This window comes from Cavia porcellus, unplaced genomic scaffold (genome assembly GCF_034190915.1).
Source record: "Cavia porcellus strain 051 isolate PalLab524CR breed Dunkin Hartley unplaced genomic scaffold, mCavPor4.1 scaffold_9, whole genome shotgun sequence".
NCBI classification, from domain to species: domain Eukaryota; kingdom Metazoa; phylum Chordata; class Mammalia; order Rodentia; family Caviidae; genus Cavia; species Cavia porcellus.
The window spans coordinates 86,890,705-86,910,872 of NW_026947492.1; the positions used below are offsets into that span (position 1 = coordinate 86,890,705).

General features: G+C 39.6%; 1 protein-coding gene across 3 annotated transcripts in view; it reads left to right on the top strand.

Annotated features, from left to right (window-relative positions):
• The window catches only part of LOC100728849 (protein kinase C-binding protein NELL1-like), a 510,642-nt gene that overhangs the window by 241,898 nt on the left and 248,576 nt on the right, over window positions 1-20,168 (top strand). Inside the window, exon 13 of one of the 3 annotated variants that reach the window (XM_063256786.1) lies at window positions 10,507-12,418. The exons of the other annotated variants lie outside the window; for them this stretch is intronic. Coding sequence (XP_063112856.1) covers window positions 10,507-10,547 — 41 coding nt within the window. The 3' untranslated portion in view covers window positions 10,548-12,418. Of the gene's footprint in view, window positions 1-10,506; window positions 12,419-20,168 lie in introns of those variants that run through there. 3 annotated transcript variants of the gene reach the window in all.

Here is a 20,168-nt window from a genome sequence, read left to right on the forward strand (position 1 = left end):
CTGTGCTCTGATGATGCTCCAGTCTCGCCTCTGTTTATGTAGTTTTCACCTCACATGAAAATGGTTTTCTTGACTTTTCACACCCACATCTATACTGACTTTCCAAGTTTCCTGAGGGGACAGGGCACATTTATCCAACATCTTATTTGGAGTGGCTAGTCCATAGTTAATGTTCCTATACTTACTCTAAAGAACCTTGAGAACTTCCCAGGAACTTTTTATACCACATTCTCTAGGGCAGATTCTAGCCAGGACAAACTGCTTAGCTTCTGAGATCAGGCAAAAGACGGAGTGTTTTTGGGGTGAGATAGTACAGGGGTGTCCCACATTTTTAATACTATAGAGACTTTATCAAATACTTTCTTCACCTTCACTGTTCAAGAAGTATCTTATCTGTTCTACTGTTTTTAATTCTGATTAAACCAAAAGGCATCTGGGTAAGAAATTCTTAGTCATTCTGGTGTAATATCTTATTTCACCAAATCAAAGGAAGATGGACACCTTGCCCACTGAGAGAAGTTAAGGGCTTCTTCCTGTCTGATATACACCAAGATCTGAAAGGGGCTAATATATGATGGCTGGATAACCACACTGTAGGACAGTTGTCATCAGTGCTGTGACCTCTGGAACCCTGCAAATGACACAGCACGAGGAGTTGCTGGCTGGGAGTTTCAGCTGTGTTCTTACATTAGTTCATTTTATGACATTTCCAGGAGCCTCTTTATTCAGGCCCAAAACACCAGCTCTAAAGGGGAATGCTTTATGTTAATGTACCACAAGGGGTTAGGCAGATTAATTAGGTACATAAGACCCCAGTGCCTTTCTGCATTGCTTCTGCTGTGAGGGTCATGTTTTTGCCATTGATTTCCTCCTTCCCGAGCTCTGGACTCATTTGTCACAGCTGTGGCTCTGGACTCACAATCTGAATCTGGATTCTGCTACTGATTAGCTTTGGGCAAGTGTATGCAGATCACTTAACTGTGAGTCTCACTTTCCCTTTCTGTGTAGTGGAAATGATGTTAATCACAGGATTACTATCAGGAACATTATGAGTTTTATCTAGGTGTCTTTGCAAATCCTCATGGGGTCATAGATGGCGCTTTTTCAAAGGTGACTAGATCTAGGTGGGGGCACTGAAACTGATTCATGGTGCGAAACTAGGACCAAGGGCTTTAGGATTGAGGGTTTGAGTACTACCCACCCTAAAGATTCTGGATAAGATAAGGGATAGAAAGAACTGCGGTCCTCTCTGAATTACTTTGCTACCTTCTGCCAATCACAAACTGTGTTTTCTCTGCGTGACCTGTTTGTCATGCTACTCTGCCTTGGAGCCAGCTAGTTATGGAGTAAAACCTTTACAAACTGAGTTAAATGAACATTTCCTCCTGTGATATTGGATGTCAGGTATTTTGTCTTGGCCACAAAGAAAAGTAACTCAGATGAGGAGTAAATCTAATTATATGATACATTTGAAAACCTTATGATTTAAAAATACCTAAAATTTTAGCAATTATCAATAACAAATAAATTGTGTCATTTAGTTTGTTTTGAATATTTGCTCTGGCTATAGCATCATTATGATGGGAATGGTCTTTTCTTCTCTGTGTGTGTTTTATATATAGCATATCAGTCTAGTTCTCATGATGCTTGATGACATCTGGTCAAATGTTGTGTTCTTGATTTCAGTATCCTATTATGTACCTAATAAAGAACCAGCATGTTGGGAAGAGTAAAATACAAAAGAGTAAAATGATTAAATTATCTAGGACTAGCTTCATTATTTCTTTTGAAGGTGGCTATGTTGGTGAAATTTCCCCTGATCCATTCTTTTGGATGCCAGAAAGGATTTTAATAACAAAATCTAAAAATCAACCTGAAGCTAATAGTAGGTTTGTGAATTCTTTCTACCATATGCACATACTACTGATTTAAACCCTGAACGTGCAATAGCACACGAAGACAGATGAGGTCTTAGCTCTCATGTGGTTCCTTGATCAGGAAGTATTAGTTGTCATTGACACTGGTAAAAAGGCCTTTCAGTGAAGGAAGAAGGGATGGCCCTCTCTTGTGCTCCTGATTTTGCTGTGGATGGGAGAGAATTGAAGTTCCTCTTTGACTTTTCTCTGGAGAAGTGGAGATCAAGAAGTTTCTCTCTTTCCATTCTCAAGTTCAGTTTGACTGGGTAGACTTTGAGACACTCTCTGAGTCACATTTACTAGAAGAGGTGACTCTGTCTTGTAAGGATGTGCTCAGCTTTTTTAAACTATCCAGTCCCCCGCTGTTCAAACACAAACACACATCCGCCAATCTTAGGCTCAGGTTTAAATAGTTTTCCTTGCATGAAGCCAGTTAAGTAGGACTTGCCTCTGGCCACCCACTCTCAGTTGTCTGTAACTAGGTGATCCATCTTCCCCCGGGGAAGTTACTCTATATAGTTATGTGTTGTCCTATATGGGAGCTGCTAGCTACTTGTCACTATTGATAGCATTTGAAATGTGATTAGTATGACTTGAGATGTGTTATAAATGTGACATGCACCCAAGATTTTTATAAATTAACATGAACATAAAATATTAATATTATTTTATAATGATTACAATTTGAGGTGACATTGTGGGTTTAGAGCATTAAAGAGAATATGTAATGAATACTAATTTTAACACATTGACTTCTTTTTAGACAGGTCATTTTAATTAAAACTGAAATTACACAGGTGGCTCACATTTGGGGCTTACGTTGTTTTCTTTGCATAATGCTGATCTACAAAGATAAGTAGATCTTTTACCTAAGCCATGATCTTCAACCTAGTTACTAATAAATGTGTTATTAATTATATTTTGGCTAGCATTGCTTTTTTGTGTCATAAATTAGTTAAAGGCCAAAGGGTGATTGATAAAGAAAATGGGATATTTATGCACAATGCATTACTATGCTGCCTTAAAGAGGTATGAATTGGAGTTATTTGTAGAAAAATGTATACACCTTGAGACTAAATATTAAGTGAAATAAATCAGAAATAAAAGCTTAAGTATAACATGATTTCTCTTACACAAGAAACCTAAAATATAAATGAAGTGGAAAAAAGAAGATAGCTAATAAAAATAGGGAGCTAGTTCTTCCGCAAATGAGAAGGGGACTGAGAGATATGGGAAGGAAAGTAAGCAGATAGGAAAGAGGTTTACAAAAAAGAATTGAGATGTGTGATGTATAGGCACCACCTGCCCGCCGGGAATGCAATCATTCTATGCTACAAACATAAGAAAAATAAAAATTAAAGAAAAAAGCCAAAACCAGAGGAAATCAACTGTAGATCACTTGTTTTTCACTGCTTGAGGAGCTATGAAGTATGATAAAAATATACAGTAAATGTGTAAGTTTAAGATTTTTATTACAGTAAAAGACACATTGCTATTAACCCACTCAAATAGTCCTCCTGGCTTTTGACAGTCTTACTCCATCATGTTTGCTGCTTTCTGACACAGTCCTAGAAGTCCTTTTTTATCAGTCTCTTCAAAAGTTGCGACACAAAACTACTATGAACGGTGTGTTCTTACACACCGTATTCACTGTATCTAGTAGTATGCCCTCTGTCTTGTCCGCAAAGTCAGAATCACTGAGAAAGGTGAATGCTTCACAGTGATTCAGATCATGGGTTCGCCTGCAGCAGAATAAGAAAAGACCCTCATGGAGGAGGAGGATGTCCAGAGCTGCTTCAGAAAAGGGTGAGAAGGATGAGTAAGTGTATTCAGAGAGAGCAAAAGAGAGAGAGAGACAGAGAGAATGACAGAAAGAGAGAGGGAGAGACAGAGAAAGACAGAGACAGAAACAGAGAGAGACAGAAAGAGACAGAGACAAAGAGACCGACAGAGAGACAAAGACAGAGAGAGAGAGTTCTGAGGGAACTCTTTTACTGTGGTGTATCTTTTACTGCAATAAATTTGTAAAAGTTTGAGCATTCATCACAGCTATTTTTTATCATACTCCATGGATTCCCATATCAGCTGATATGCTGGAATGCAGTTCTGACCCTGCCTGCTGGTAGTAACCACTGACCTTACAAGTTAAAGGGCAAAGTCTACCACAAGTGACATTCATTTTAGATCAGCTGGCTACAAATCTAAAAGTTTTCATAGAATTTCTCAGGTTTGAAGCTGTGCTGTACAAAACTCAGAAGAGTTCTAAAATTTTGATGACAATTTTATTGTAAGGACTACTACAGATCCAGAAGAATTAAATGAAGAGAGTAATATGTGAGGTCTGAGGGATTCCTGAACCACAGATTCCACTTCTCCCTGTGGCATTGTCCTGGGACGCTGAGATGTTCACCACCCAGAAAGTTCCACTGGGCTTTGGTGCCCAGAGATCTTGTTGGGGTTTTGTTGTGAGGCATGATTAACTGAGTCTTTGCCCATTGGATTGAAGTCAGTGTCTGGAGGTCAAGCTGTCTTGAAATCCCCATCCTCTCACCAAGTATTTGGTCTTCCTGGTGACTTAATCTCCATCCTGAGGTTATCTGGAGCTCCCCAGGAGTTACTCCAGTCACACAAGTGCATGTGTAGTCTGGGGGGTTCATGAGCAAAGACACATAGCTTACATGGGAAACTCCATGGATTTCAGAGGTTCTGTGCCAGAAATCCAAGACAAAGACCTGACATAGCCTTCCTCTTACAACAGACCGAAAAGACCAGGCTTTAAAAAGTGAAAAGCCTGACGTCCCCTTTTAACTAACATTTATTAAGCTGCCCATGCCCTTCCCTGGACACTTGAAGTAAACTAACGAGCATCAAACATTGCTGTCCTCCTGGAAGTGATGTTCTAGCAGGTGAAACAGACAATAAACAAAAATACAGTGAGGCAGTCAGTCAGTCAGAGAATATGAGAAGGTGGAGCTGAGGAAGAAACCAAGAATAGAAACGGATTTCCCGGGCTGATGTGAAGAGAGGGAAAATGACGGATGCGATTTATCCCACGCAGTCAGACTGAACTTCCGTAAACAGTGACATTAAACAAAGACTTGAAGGAGAGCAGAGGCTTAGTCCTATCAAAATTTGGGGAAAGAATGTTCCAGGCTAATACAATAGCCGGAGAAAAGACCTAAGAGCAGAAGTGTTCTTGGTACACTCAGGAAATGGCGAGAAGTACCCTGTGACCAGAGAGCGAGAAGACAATAGGAGAGAAGCAGAGGTCACAGGTGGCCAGAGTCTATAGGACTTGTAGGACACTGCATGACCTTTGGATTTCATTCCTGGGGGCTTTTTCTATTTGAAGAATTTTGAGCAGAGGAACTGACTTCCTTTTCGGGAGCATGTCTGAGTCTGTTGTGAGCTGGTTGTGGGAGAAAGAAGGGATGAAGGGAGCCTTGCATTGAGTGGGCTACTGGTCACCAGGCAGAAGGTGACAGCAGCTTCGGAGAGGAGGTAGACTCACACAGTGACATCCCGGTATGTTTTGAAGATGGTGCCAACTGAGTTGCTCCATCAGATGTTCACATGAGGGATCAAGCGTGTGCAAGATGAGACTGAACACGTATGGGAGTCTTGACTTTATCCTGCCTGAGTGGAGGGGCCAGTCAGGCGCACAGCAGAGAAGTGGTCTGATACCCTAGCATTTCCCAGAAGTCCCTGTCAGGGCCATGGAGGAAGGAAAGAGGAAAGGAGAGAGGACTGGATGCTGCGGACCAGAGGTGGTGTTTAGCCTCTCTGAAAGCCTTCAGCACCCTTGTGTTAGAGGATCTAACCCATTTCATCTCTGACATCTTTACCATAATAAAATACGCACACGTCCTTTTTAAAATAGCTCTGGCTACTGCAGAAACTTAAAGGAGTTTAATAATTTTGCTTTTGAAAAGATTTGACCCATATTCCACATTTAATTCATGGATGGCCTTGATTTCTCAGCCATTGTTAGGCGTGAAGGTAAAATGCCAGAAATCTAACCTGCACAGTGTTTTTGATGTAAAGATACTTGACAATTTGTGAATTTAATGGCACAGACTTCAATAAAACATTGTGTAGACAAAGCAACACATACTGATACTACTTTTTTTAGTTTTCTTTTTGTATTTTTGATGCAAAATTGTTACAATGAATTTAATAATTTGGAAAATATGTGCTATGAATATTTTTTAGAAAAATAAATGTATGTTAATATTGATTAAATAGTTATCTTTTTTTGTATTTTTGACTACATTTCTTTTACAGGTCTCAGAGGTTCTTATGGGCTCTTAAAACAGTTATAGGCCCATAAACCTAATGGATTAATCAACTCCAGATGCCAGTGGAATAGTTAGAAACTTACTATCTGAGAGAGACCTTTGAGCGGTTTGGTTCTCACTGGCTTGATATAAGGCAAGGTTTTAGGGCAGCCAAGTGCATGCAGTGTCCTGCCTTTTGTTATGTAATTTCTGCATACATTTTTCAGATGTCACCTTGGGCCTCCTGTCACACTGATCTTGGCTTTGCTAGAATGAATTGAGGAGTGTGCTTCTGTGCTTGGTTTGCTACAATACCTTTGGCATGTTCTTGTCGCTATGGAAGTTATTTTCCACGTTAGTTCAGTGAGGATGTTTAGAGAAGTATTAAGAAGCTTAAACACAGATGCAAACTGTTGATTAAGTTTTGCCACTCTGGATAATGGATTTCATTTTTATCTTTCTGGCAACTTGGCTTTGGATTGCATACATTGAATTCGAAGAGAAATCTAATTATAGCTGTGTTATACAGTACTGCATGTTAACAGGATTAAATGTTCTGAGGGGACACTGCTTGCTTTAACTCTGAATTCATTTTGTTTTTATAAAAGAGGGCAAAAGGTTTCGCATGAAACGGGGGAGAAATATGTCTTCCCTACTCCACTGAATAAGTTTTGTGATCAAATGTTTTGACATTATATGTGATACAGAAAAAAGAAGAAATACCCTTGAAAAAAATCAAACAAATAAGACAAAGTCTTTTTCCTTGTTCTTCTAAATAGTCTTGAGAGAGCCATTTATGAGCATTTCCTTTGTAGAGGACTCATCCATGTCTGCCCTGTGCATCCCTGGTTCACTTGTAATTTTGAATGTATTCATTTACCTGTAAAAGCCTCAAGTTTACCCTTCTTCATAGCTGAGTAGTACTCTGTTACAAAAAAGCTCACAGCTTTCTTATCTATTCCTCAGTTAATTGACATTTACATTATTTCCAAGATTTATCTATTGTAAATTGTGCTGCAATCAACAGGGTTGTGCATGTATATCACAGCGGTGTGATGTTTTTAATTCTTCTGGGAAAATACCCAGAAGGGGAATAGCTAGGTTGAGTGAGATCGTTAATACTAACCTTCTGAGGAATTTCCACACTGATTTTCACGGTGGCTGTGCAGATTCACACTCCTATCAGCAGTGGAGAAGGGCTCCTTTTTCCCACAGTCCCTCCAGCATTTGTTATTCGTCGATTTCTTGATGACAGTCATTTTTTCTGGGATAAGATGGAATTCAGTGTTGCTTAATTTGTATTTCTTGAGTGACCAATGATGTTAAACATTTTTTCATGTATTCATTTACCTTTTATACTAATTCATCTGAGACGTGTGTATTCATTTCAGATACCTATTTTTGGATTGGGTCTGAGTTTTTAAAATTCTTTATATTTTCTGATAGGAATCCTTTGTTTGAGGATTTGCTAAAATGTTTTTCTACTCTGTGTGTTTTATTTGCACTTTGTTAGTGATTTCTTTTAATATACAACACTTTTTAATAAGGTAAGATCCCATGCACTGATTCTTTAAAGTACTTCCTGTGTAATCAGGGTTTTGTTCAGGAACAATCTGCCTACCCCTATATCATTAAGATTTCTGTCTTCCAGTAGATGCAGTGTTTCTCTTTTAATATTTAGACTTTTGATCCACTTTGACTTTAGTTTAGTGCCAGGTGACAGACCTGGGTCTAGTTTTATTCTTTTGTGTGGGGAAAGCCAGTTTTCCCAGAACCATTTATTAAACAGGCTATGGACATATTTGGCCCCTTTGTCAAAGATAAGGTACCTGAGTGTGTCTGTAGTTGTGACCTGGTTTGCTTGTAAATGAATACAGTTCATCAAACTTGATTGTTCCCTTGTGTTCCTTTGCTCTGGAGCCCTTGCTGGTAAAGAAACAAAGCCTTGTCAGGGTGGATATCTGAGTGACAACTGATGGCAGTGTTTTGCACTTTACCTTAAATTCAAGCTCCCAGTCCCTTCACAAACCCCTTGTGTCTCCCTGTTCCAGTGCACTGCTGGATGGCTGCGATAGGAAACCTGAAGAGCCAACATTGGGCCTGCGTTCACAGGCAGGTCCCCGACTGTTTGTATTATCTGTTGTCCATAAAAACTGTTTCTCTTTCTCCTCGTACAGTGTTTGTGGAGTTGATAGAAAGATAGAAAGATATGGCCTGCTTCTACTTTTGCTTTGTTTTTAGCACACCACAAAGAAGTACAAGATGAAACAGGTGAAAAGTAGGAGCTGTGGGTTTAGACTTTTCAATCTGGCTTTTCTTTCACCTGACTATTTTGAGAAGATTGATAATATCTCTTTGTGTTTGTCAGCTTATGCTTATATCTAGGTGTCCCCCAACACTCCTGCAGTTATCAATGGGCTTTTGGAAAGGCATGGGGTTTTGGAGGAATCATAGGTGACTTGCAGGTAGGAGGTGGGATGGTGTCCAAAGAGGCAGTCACTGTGGAGGTGGCCTCTGAGGATGTATCTCTCATCCTGCCTGCCCTCTTGAGCTCTCTGCTTCTCTTTCCCCAATACCAGGCCATACATGCTATGAGCAGTCACAAGCAGCTCATCCTCTGCCCGTGCCCCTCTGCCATGTGGACTTGTCACGGAGCCAGATGAGTATGGACTGGAACTGCACACCAAAATGAAGCTTTCTTTCTCTAAATTTGTGAGTGGCAGGCATGGTAGCTCAGCAGTGAGGAAAGTGGCCAAGACCTGAGCTTACTGCTTTGTGAAATAGAATTTGCTGTCATTCCTCTGGTGTGTATTCATTGAGAGTCCTTATGTACCCGGCAGTGTTCTTGGTGCTGGGTACATACATAAAACCTAGGCTATTTCCTGCCTGCCCTTCATGAAGGCCTGACTGACCAGAGCATGAGATTGTCCAGCACCCAATAGGTCTTAAATATAGTTCTGTTTTCTTCCCTTTCTTTTGCTGCACAGTAAAAAAATTAGCTTAGTGAAAGTATTTTACTAGGATTACTTCGATTGTTTTATCTCTCGGGGTTTTTTTCCTTCAAAATCTGAAAGGGGCATTTGTAGTGAAGTTTTAGTATTTAAATATGAGCATTCTGACAAGGACAAGGGAAGCAAATGATGAAGGGAGATTTCTGGACAGCCTGTTAAGCCAGATGGCCTAGATTCTTACCCCATGGGTGACTGGAAACTTCCCAAGTTTTCAGGCTGATGTTTTCTGAAAGTGTTGAATTTTACAATAGTGTTTCAGTCCTTCTGTCCAGAATGGGTCAAAGCACTCTGTGTTGAAGTGAGTCCAGTTTGCTTTGCTGAAACCTTTCATATATTGGGTAGAAGACATGTCACGGTGCCCACGGGACTTCTTCCTAGAGTGTTTTTGACAAAGAAGAAAGTGGTGCAGGAATTCTGCCAAGAGCAGGTGCTCTGTATTTCTAGGAAAAACGTGGAAACAAAGGTGTCAGAAACCACCTGAGGGCAAATGAAAAATGCGTGGGAGAATGCTGTATTTGTGTGCTGTGGAAAGGACCATTTCTAAAATTCTACAGGTTATATTATTTAGCAGATTTCTTGCTTTATTTAAAGTTATAATCTGTGAATATTTTTCTGCAACAGATTTGTTGCTTTTCTTGTTTAAATAAGTTCTTCTTTTAGTGGGAAGTGTGTTTATTCAGGTGCCTTTTTGTGGGAAGTGGTTTATTCTGGTCCATGTTTCCTGCACCTCTTACCACGATGCGTGTAAATCTCTGTGTAGAAGATCTTTGCTTGTAGCATGGATGAGTGATGCAAACATTGGCTGACAACTCTGCAGAGCTTGCCATGTGGTATGCCTTGTTTTGTACCTGTTAGATCTGTTATTTCATTTTATCTTCACCACAAATATCTCCCATTGTACACACAGACACAAGAGCTTAACTAATTTGCCAAAAGTTATCAAGTGAACAAGTCCTAGAGTCAGATTTAGAGAGAACCATTTGACTTCAGTCTAATCTTTTCTGTTTCATTAGGTAAGTAATGAATAATAATTCTACTAGGATTGGAGTCTACTGATTCTAACAGACTATAGAAATACAATATGGTTCTCTTTATAGGACTGATAGAGTCTTTTCTCATATCTCTTTGTGCTGTAAAATGAAAATATGCACACAGGAATACACAATACAATAGATGATTGAAATATGGAACATATATTGAAATTAAAATGGTGTTACAATAAAATACTCCTTGTTGTTTCTCTTCAAGATGCCTCTTTTGATTTAAACATACCTTTCCTATCGTTATTGCTACTTTCTGTAGGAGTTCTGGAAATCTGTCATGAGCATCTTTACAAGATGTGATTAAAATGCAGGACCTGCTGCTGCTGAGTGGTTTGCAAAATAAAGGCAGGCTCATAAGAATATCGCAATGTGAGGACTTCCTGAGAACATGGCGGACAGACAGCAGCAGCTACTGAAGGCTCTCTAAAGGCTCGGCTCAGAGGCCAGGAATGATGCGGACTAAGGAGATACGAACCAGTAGAGATATGCTCTGCTGACTCAGGAACGAACTGGGCTGAGAGAATCTAACTTAGAATACAGTCCTGGCGCTAAAATAGGAACAGAAAAATCTCGGTGTGGAGGCTCGACCCCGCGCCATTGGAAACCGCGGTTTGGATTTCCCGCCACCCAGCGGCTGGCTGCCTCCACAGCGGCTCGGCAAGGAGAGACGCGCCGAGCTCTGGGAACGGGAGTCTGCGAACGGAGTCGGAGGCAGGACGGACAGGGAGGAAAACTGACTGGTGGCGAGGTGAGCAAGAAACTGATCCCCTACCACAGTTTGACTCCAGCGGAGGTTTTTCTGGGCTCGGGCAGTCCTGTGAGAGCAGGGCGCGGTGACAACTCCAGCCGCACATTCCCCTCTCGGACGGGATTGGTGAAAGGTGCCTGGCCTGAGTGACGCTGCTGGCGGACTCCCTAGGCTGGCCTAACCCAGATCCCAGAGCCTGACGGTGGCCCGGAGGAGCGACCGACTCTCGCGTAGGCTGCCTCCTCCGCAACTCCCTGGGGCGCAGCAGTGGGCGGGAACAACTAGCCAGCACAATTTGATCAGGCTGTGGCTGACAGGCAGGGAAGCCGGGCCTCCTATGTAAGATTGCATTTTATAAGGAACAGAAAATATGGGGAAGGGAAGCAACAAAAAAGGCTCCTCGGCCCCCAATCCTGAGAAACAGGCAATAGTGGACACCGCACCAATATACATTAAGTGCCATCTAGAGAGCCTCATAGACCAATTCAGGAATGAAGTTATCAATGACCTGAAGCTAGAAGTATGCAGAATAGTTAGAGAAATGCTAAGCACCGCCCAGGAAAAAGCAGATGGTGGAATGGAACAACAGAAAAAGAGGGGAGAATTGCTTGATGGAGAAAACAGAGAAAGCATTGAGTATGTGAAGCAGGTTCAAAGAGACTATCAAGAAATTAAGAAGTCTATCCAAGACTGGCATAACAGCTTGAAAGAAACTAAGGACAGACTATCTGAATTGGAGGGCAGACTTGAAACATGGGAGAATGAAATGAAAAACTTCTTAAAAATAACAAAGAAACACACAGCAATAATACAAAGACAAGAAGATGATAAGAGGAGCCATAACTTAAGGATTAAGAACATAAAAGAAGAAGTAGGGACACAAACAAGTGAACTACAAAAGCTACTCACAGAAATAATCCAGGAGAATTTTCCTAATTTAGCAAAAGGTAAAGATACTCAGATGTATGAGGCATACAGGACCCCAGCTACCTACAACCCTAACAGAGAAACACCCAGGCATATAATAATAAAAATTCCAGAAATTCAATACAAGAACAGAATATTAAAAGCTGTAAGAGACAAGAAACAGACTACTTACAAGGGAATACCCATCAGAATTACAGCAGATTTCTCTTCACAAACCATCAAATCACGAAGAGCATGGGGAGAAATAATTCAAGCTTTGAAAGATAATAATCTCCAGCCAAGATTGAGATATCCTGCACAACTGTCCCTGGAAATTGATGGAAAAACAAGATGCTTCCAGGATAAAGAGGAACTGGGGGAATTTGCAACCACCAATTCAACCCTACAGAAAGTATTGCAGGATATTCTAAAAAAAGAAAAATACAAAGAACCCAGAAATAGTGGCGGGGAGGCCACAACGAATGGAGCAGAGAACAAAATGTAGAAGACAAACTGACAGCTACTGACAGAAAAAGAGCTCAACAGAAATGAGACAGAGAAGATTGGATGATAGGAACAGCTTTTTTTGGAGAAAATGACATCTTAATAGGTAATGCTGATTTAGTACCATCTTGTTTTGAAGTCTCATCTAGCTTTTGTTCTTCTGTCTCCAATGGTCTAAACAGGTTGTATCTTATTGGATTTTGTTATGTACGATAGTATAAGCAAAAACCTTTTAAGGACAAGGAGATTATACAGAGACCATTGTTCATTTTCTGTTAGTCGATTCTAAATACTCTATAATGCTGTCATTCTCTTAAATTGTTTTACATTGTTTTGATATACTTAATGCTACAGTATATGAAATTGTACTCAAGGACTTCAGGGAGGGAGTCAATATGGTAACTATTTTTGGGTCAGGATTATCTGGTGGTGAAACACTATTCTGCTTAAATGGTTATGTTTTGATCTGTCCTGTTTCGCTGTTATGCCCTCTTTTTTCTCAATCTCCACTCCATTATTTACTTTTTTATTTTTATCCATTTAATTAAAGGGAAAAATATAGCAGGATATAATATAGTAACCCACTTTGACTTTCTATTATCTCGATTTGAAGCCCTGTATTACTCTCACCATCTTGTTTTTGACTGAGGTTCCTCTATTCTGTTTTGCTGGATAGTATCAGGTTTGAAAGTTTAGGCATCAGCTGAGAAGATAATGAGATTCATTATAACGCCCATTCTCGTTGACTTTTATCTACTTTTGAAGACCTACAATATCTCCAATGTTTTGGTTTTGTCGGTTTTATTCTTTACGGTTTTGTTCAATTGTATAACAACTAATGATATAGGCAATTCTATTAGAAATAGCGGGAGGCATTATGGTAACCATTGTTGATCACCTTGTATTATGTTTTTATATTATCTATTATGTCCACCCTTTTGACTTGACTGATTCTGTTCTGTTATGTCACATTTGGTTTTACTCTCTTCCAAAAAAGCAATAAGAACCGTGGGAGCAATTAAACCCAAAATGTGTAATAGTCATTGCACAAAAGAGAGGAAAAGAAAGTGCTCTAAACTATATAACTGCATGTATATTTAAATGTATAAGATATAAAATGATATCACAGAGTTTTATTGGATCATTGAACAGAACTGTTTGCAGTATCATTGTTGGAATGTCCACTCTACAAGCTTTAATTTTGTGACTTGAACAATTATTTCTAAGATGGCAATATGTAATCCATTAACTAGTGATTGCCTACTGCGCATTTTTTTCTCCTGTAAATCTGTATAACTTGTACCCCTTCACTGTTTTTTTTTCTTTCTTTTCTTTTCTCCTTAAATAAAAAAAAAAAAAAAAAAAAAAAAAAAAAGAATATCGCAATGTGTCCATATTAGCCTTGTTCACTTGGTCTGGCAGCCTAAGACATCTGGTTCTTCTCAAAAGTCAGATTGACCTTGAAAGGTCAGAACACCAAGGCAGTTATGATAGGTAATGCGTAATGTTTATTTTACTATAGTAACTTAAAGTGTTCACCATGTTTTTCAATTATACGTTGTGTGCTGTTGAGCAACAGATCTAAGAGTCAGTCTGTGTATCTCTTATAGCTAAGCAGTGTGGCTGGACATGAATCGAATGAATAATTGGGATTCCATTTATTGAACAGGACTGACTTTGTACACCTTACATTTGATTCCAGCCAGGCCTCCTAAAGAGCTTAAGGTTTATTAAATAGATGAGATTTCAGGGGCCAATGAGTCCCTGAACTAAGCAATGGTAGGTAGAGTATATAACCTGACAATATATGTATATGGGCTCTCCTTCTCTCTCTCTCTCTCTCTCTCTCTGTCTCTCAGTCTCTCTGTCTCTCTCTCTCTGTCTCTGTCTCTCTCTCTCTCTCTCTTCTAAGTCACTGTAATATTACAGCCAGACATTGCTGTAACTCAGAACTTTTTATGTATAAATACTCCATTCAGCCAGAAGAAACTGTAGTTGAAAAGAGTGAATGCACATTTCTAGAACAGAAGGCCTAGAATTTAGAAAAAGTTAAGTTTGTACTTTGAGTCTTTTAAATGGTTGGCTGAATTAAAAGTTGTTACCCACTATACTTTGCATTGCAGTGAAGGTTTCTCGAAGTTGTCCATACTGTTTAGATATCTCAGCTGGAATCCTTGTGGGAGTTATTACTGACTAGCACCTCACTTAATGGTGCTTCTCTGTGAGAAGTGCAGACAACATAGGAAGTATAATCTGTACATTCATTCCAGGAAAGTCAACTTCTTGAGAAGTTGTTTGACCTGATACTATTTAATTAAGCCCTTTCTTCCACACAGTGTTGTGGGCATGCATTTATGATGAAGTTTTAAAAATTAATTTGTTCTTATTAAATTTTAGTATATTTCTTGAAATTCTTTATACTGTCGTCTAGAAATCACCAATTTCCAAGACTAGAATGCTTCACTGCAAAAATATTCATTGTGGAGATAGAAAGTCAGATTCTTGTCTTACCTTCACTGTTTACGATGTGAATTACTCTGCAAAAGTAATTTGCATTATTGTCTTCTGAGCTCTGACAAGTCTTGCATCAGGCTCAGCTAATAGCTTTCTAGGGCTATTTCTCCAGCTGACATCTCTAAACTTTTTCAGTATACCCTGTGTGCCAATTCTAAAAGCTTCTAAACCAAATGGTCAGATAGCTTCAAAGCAATGACCCCACTCCTGGTAGCAAAATCTGTCTTAGTCTTTCCTGAGACAAAATAATAACATTGTAAATGAAGGGAGGAAAGGTTTGTTTGCTTATAGCTAGTAAAGATTTCACTTTGTAGTCATCTGATTGCAAGGCAGGATGGCATGGCAGAGGGGAGTGTCAGAGGAGTGTCAGAGAAGACAGGAATCAAAGAGAGAGAGAGAGAGAGAGAGAAAGAGAAAGGAAGATGGAGGAGGAGGAAGAGGAGGAGGAGGAGGAGGAGGAGGAGGAGGAGGAGGAACAGGGAAAGGAAATGTGTTTGTCTCACTCCCTAGTGACCCATTTCTTCTGACGAGACCACACATCCTAAAAGGAAGTCAGCTATAATGCCTCTATGATCCAGTCACCTCCCAAAGTTCCTGCCCATGACCACATAGGTTTTAGGGGGACATCTAGACCAAACTTTAACATTGAATTCCTTTTAGGCCATTGTCAACTTACAAAAGATGAAGTATATGAACACAAAGCCTAACATAGAGTAGGTGCTGACACATTTTCACCTTCTTCGATTCTTCTCATCTTTTATAGATACATAGGCACTATTAGACAATGATGGTGCTCTCAGGGATCTTGTAGCTTATTAAACTGAAAGGAAAAGTTGTTTCCCTGCTTAAAATGACAGATATGTTCCTCTTAAGCCCTAAGATGTGTACTTACTAAGTCACTCTTTAGCTGTTTTATTTATGTCACTAAACCCTAAATGTATACTTATTATGATTCCATTATGAACATTATGAAGTATTGCACTAAATTAAATGAGAAGAAAACTGCAAGGAAGTTCTCCAAAGAATACTTTTTTGAGCTTTTGTCATTTAACACAGATAGAAAATATCAGGAGATTTAATATTTGGGAATTTTAGGTGATCCTTAAACTAGATTTCTACTCCAAATGATATCATAAACCTGGTTTCTCAGAGGCTAAATTAAGAGCCATTAAATAGGAAATCAGTCAGTGGTACAAATCCAACAATAATAAGTTTACTAATCCTGTTTCAGCACCTCCATGAGGGTTCTCTTACTAAAATGGAACTACAGCTATTTTTCTCATGTTGCCAAAAGAAGTGTTAATGCAGAGAATGTGCATGAGAAGTTTGCTTTTCTGCTCTTTCTCAATTTCAACACCTGCTATTATTACCTTGTATAGTGCAACGTTGTGAGTACACACCATTCAGTAGTTCATGATGAGTTATGTAGAGGTCCATAACATAACATGAAATTAACATCTGAAAGAATTTTTAATACATTTTGAAAGATCTGAGCCTCAAGATGACTTAAAGTTTTTTACTCATGGGAAGGATGAGCCAAATCAACCAAGAATCCTACTCACCCTGCCTGCCTAAAAACTGACAAGTGTATCAGATAGTCTAAAGACACCAAAGACTCCCAGAGCTGGCCTCGCATTTGGCCCTCTCACATCAGAGTCCAGATTGTCTCAAAATCTAAAACACTGGTATTGCAGGAGGGTGAGTGTGGTTTGGGAGTAAGAGTGAGTTGATTTTGAATTCTTTCCCCTTCCTTGTAACCTTTGGTAAATTATGAATCTTCATTTCATCATCTTCAACATACACATAATATACCAATCTACTAAGTGTGTCATTATTATGAAGTCAATAAATCCAATTAATAGATCTGTATTATGATTTCTCTAATGGAAATGGGTCATATCTGGTTTACATGTTGACCCCATTGCCCATAAAAATACACAGTAAGTGTGTTGATCTGCTTTCTGATGCTGTGGCATAATACTTGCGAAAAACAAGTTAAAGAAAAGAAGCTTTATTGTAGCGAATGGATTCAGAAGCTTCAGTGGTATAGTGGCTCCTTTGTTTCAGGTCCTGTGCTGAGACAGTTCCTCCTGCTGAAAGAGTGTGGCAAGGCAATGTTGCTCACCTCACAGCAGTGGAGGAGGAGTGGAGAAGGGGGAGAAGGAGTCGGGGGGCATAGAGAAAACAGAAGATGAGGAGAGATCCAGAAATAAGATACAACCCTCAGTGTTACACCCCATGACATTCTCCCTTCAACAAGCCCCTTGTTAATACACGGATGAATCCACTGATGACGTTAGAACCCTCAAGATTCCTTCCAAAGCTAGCAATCAATTTCTAGTGCATGGTTTTGGGAGATGTTGTAGATTATAATCATGCCATGCATGGATTAAGGAAATTAACATATAATAAATTTTAAGCATTTACCCACATATTTAAATATATGGGCCTCTCAATAAGTGGGAAGTATGAGAGTAATGGCAAAAGCTTATTATTAACATGAATTTACTGCACCTGCAGAAGTTAAAAACTACAAAGAATGTTTGTAGGTGGGAGCAAAACTAGACACCTTGAGACTGACTTTCCCAATCCTCTTAGCATTTAAAAGCCTTTTTATACATTAGTGTAGCTCTGAGCAGGTCTTTGTCCAACTGGTTTCCTAAGACCAGACCTGCAAGATGATCTGATTATAGACCTCTCTCTTCATTGTCTTCAGACTGTTGAGAGTGACTCTGAGAAGCAGCAGGTGGCTCCCAGGCACAGATACCTGGAACCAAAGCAGGCCTCCAAGAGGGGAGGAGATGGGGAGGCCTTTGAGAGCTTTTGCTCTGTAGGTGACTAATGAGATGATCACTCTAGGAAACATTTGTATTTCCTTCTCTTAAAGATACAGTCTTTGAATGAATGTACTTAGCTTTCTCTCTAATGGCGTGTCCTCTTTGATGCCTGGGTGTTTTGTTTGTTTGTTTGTTTGTTTTTATCTCTGCTGCTTCACTTTGTCACACAATGATCAGGTTTCCATCATGATGGCAGTTTGAATGCACAAGTATAGGAGAAGCACAGAAAATTGGAAGCCAGTCTTCTCCTCATAGAAAGAATAGGATTTCCGTGTCACCAATATATGCAGAGGATGATAAGTTTAAACTAGAAACTAAAGTAACTTTATGAAATTTTGTTCTATTGTTTAGCTTTTTGGTGGAAGCCATTAGGCCCTTTAATGTGGCAGGTAAGCTCCATTGAGCCCATGCTGCTGATAGAGAAATGGCACGCAGTGATCTAATCAGTGAATGTGGGAATTATTAAACACAAGTGCAGTAGCCTGGAATAGAAATGCTGAGTGCTTATAAATGACTGCACTGTTAGTGGAAGGAAACCGCCATGCAAGTTAACACATCAGAGCTGCACACAACAAAGTCCTGTCACTGTTAGTGTGTGTATAGAGTGATACCTGGATTTCATTTATAATTCCAGGTAAGTTGCTTTTTCTTCCTTCCAGCTGCAGAACACCGACTTGAATTCTATTTTCATTTTAAACATCAATAGTTCATCATGTAATAGCCTCCTTTGGCCTCAAGGTTCTTGGCATTTTTACAGGAAACACAGCACAGTAGCAGTTCTTTCTACAGATGGGGAAAAAAAATGACAGACTAAAGATAGGTTGTTAAGTTGTAACAAAACACAGCTTCTAAAGCTGGGTGAAGATTTATTCAGAGAGACAGAACTACTGTTCAGCCAAGGAAATCGGTACAGAGGAACTGAAAAAGGAGTGAAGCTCCTGTGCCTTAAAACTGTAATGAACCCTGGTGCCGCAGCAGCCTCAGGTCAGGAAGGAGTAGCACGCCCCAGTTTTGTTGTCTCAGAAGCTCAGCGTGTCCTCTTCTGGTGATTATTCAGAACATGGACCATTAGCCGGATGTGTGCGTGTTAGTCAGCAGCACAACGGAGCCCACTTTTCACTAACACCTGTGCTACTCCTGTGTAGATGCTCAGCATCCAGATGTGTCCTTGACCTTTTCCTCTGCCCTGTTTCCCTACTTCCTCATCATGTAGGATACCTTAACTCCCTGAAACCTCTGTTCCTGGAAATCTTTCTCTTTTCCTCTCTGCCTGTTGACACTGTAGGCTTCTCATCGCTAATTTTGTAGAAAATACCTTGAAACTTAGCTTTCCAGCACCCAGAAATGATGTTGGGTCTGTCTCATTTACCCTGGAAACAGATGATGATTCCTAATCAGAAACAGTGCTTTGTAAATAATCTTTGCTAATCATCATGAGTCATCTTTGAATAGTTGGGATTCAGCTAGGGTCTCAGGGCATGGGGTGTCTGAAGAATTGAGGCTGGCATTCCAAGATAGCTTCTTCATTTCCACAAAGGAGGAGGAAATTTAAACTACAGATATAAACTAGTGTTTGGTACATTATAGTCTGACAGTTTGGAGAATATATGCTTGGATATTCATGGATGTGGGCAAATAAAATTTAACCAATGGGCTGAGGATTTTCAATGCTTTTGAAGATGCTCAGTGTTGGATAAACAGAGGTACTAGGTTTTGTGTGTGTGTGTGTGTGTGTGTGTGTGTGTGTGTCTGTGTGTCTCTGTGTGTGTGTGTGTGTGTGTGTGTGTGTGTGTGTGTGTGTTTTGTTTTTTTGAATCTGCAGATCATGGTAGGTGTAGGGCAAGACTTGGAAGCCAGAAGCCCATGTGCGGCACCACAGCTGTGTAACAAGGGCTCCGTGGTGGTGTCTGAAGATAATAAGAATCAAAAGTCAGCATAAGCAGCAAATGAAAGCTTTTTAGAAGAAGTAGCATTTGCAATGGGATTTGAAAGAAGTAAGATGAAGACAGTAAAAAGTGTCCACTTTTTAGTAGCAAATTTCTATTTTATTTTTGTAGCCGGGTTCAACCAATTAATTCAAATAAATCTTTTCCTTTATCTGTTGGGAAATGCACAGAGAATAGAAATAATTTTAAAGACACCTCTTTTAGACTAAACAAAACAGTTTTTTAAGCAAGCAAGAAATGGGAACTACATGCTCTCTGCAGCCACTTTGAATTTAAAGTAGTTGGGTTATTAAAAACAAAACCTTTTCAATCATACAAAAGAAGAAAAGGGAGCCTGAGAGAGCCAGCATCTTAAACACTTAATAGTGAGAATGACTTTTTGTGTTAAATCATATTTTTAAGAGATCAAGGACTTTGCTATACAAAGTCAAGTTCTGGGACCTGCAGCAACAGCATCTTGCAAATC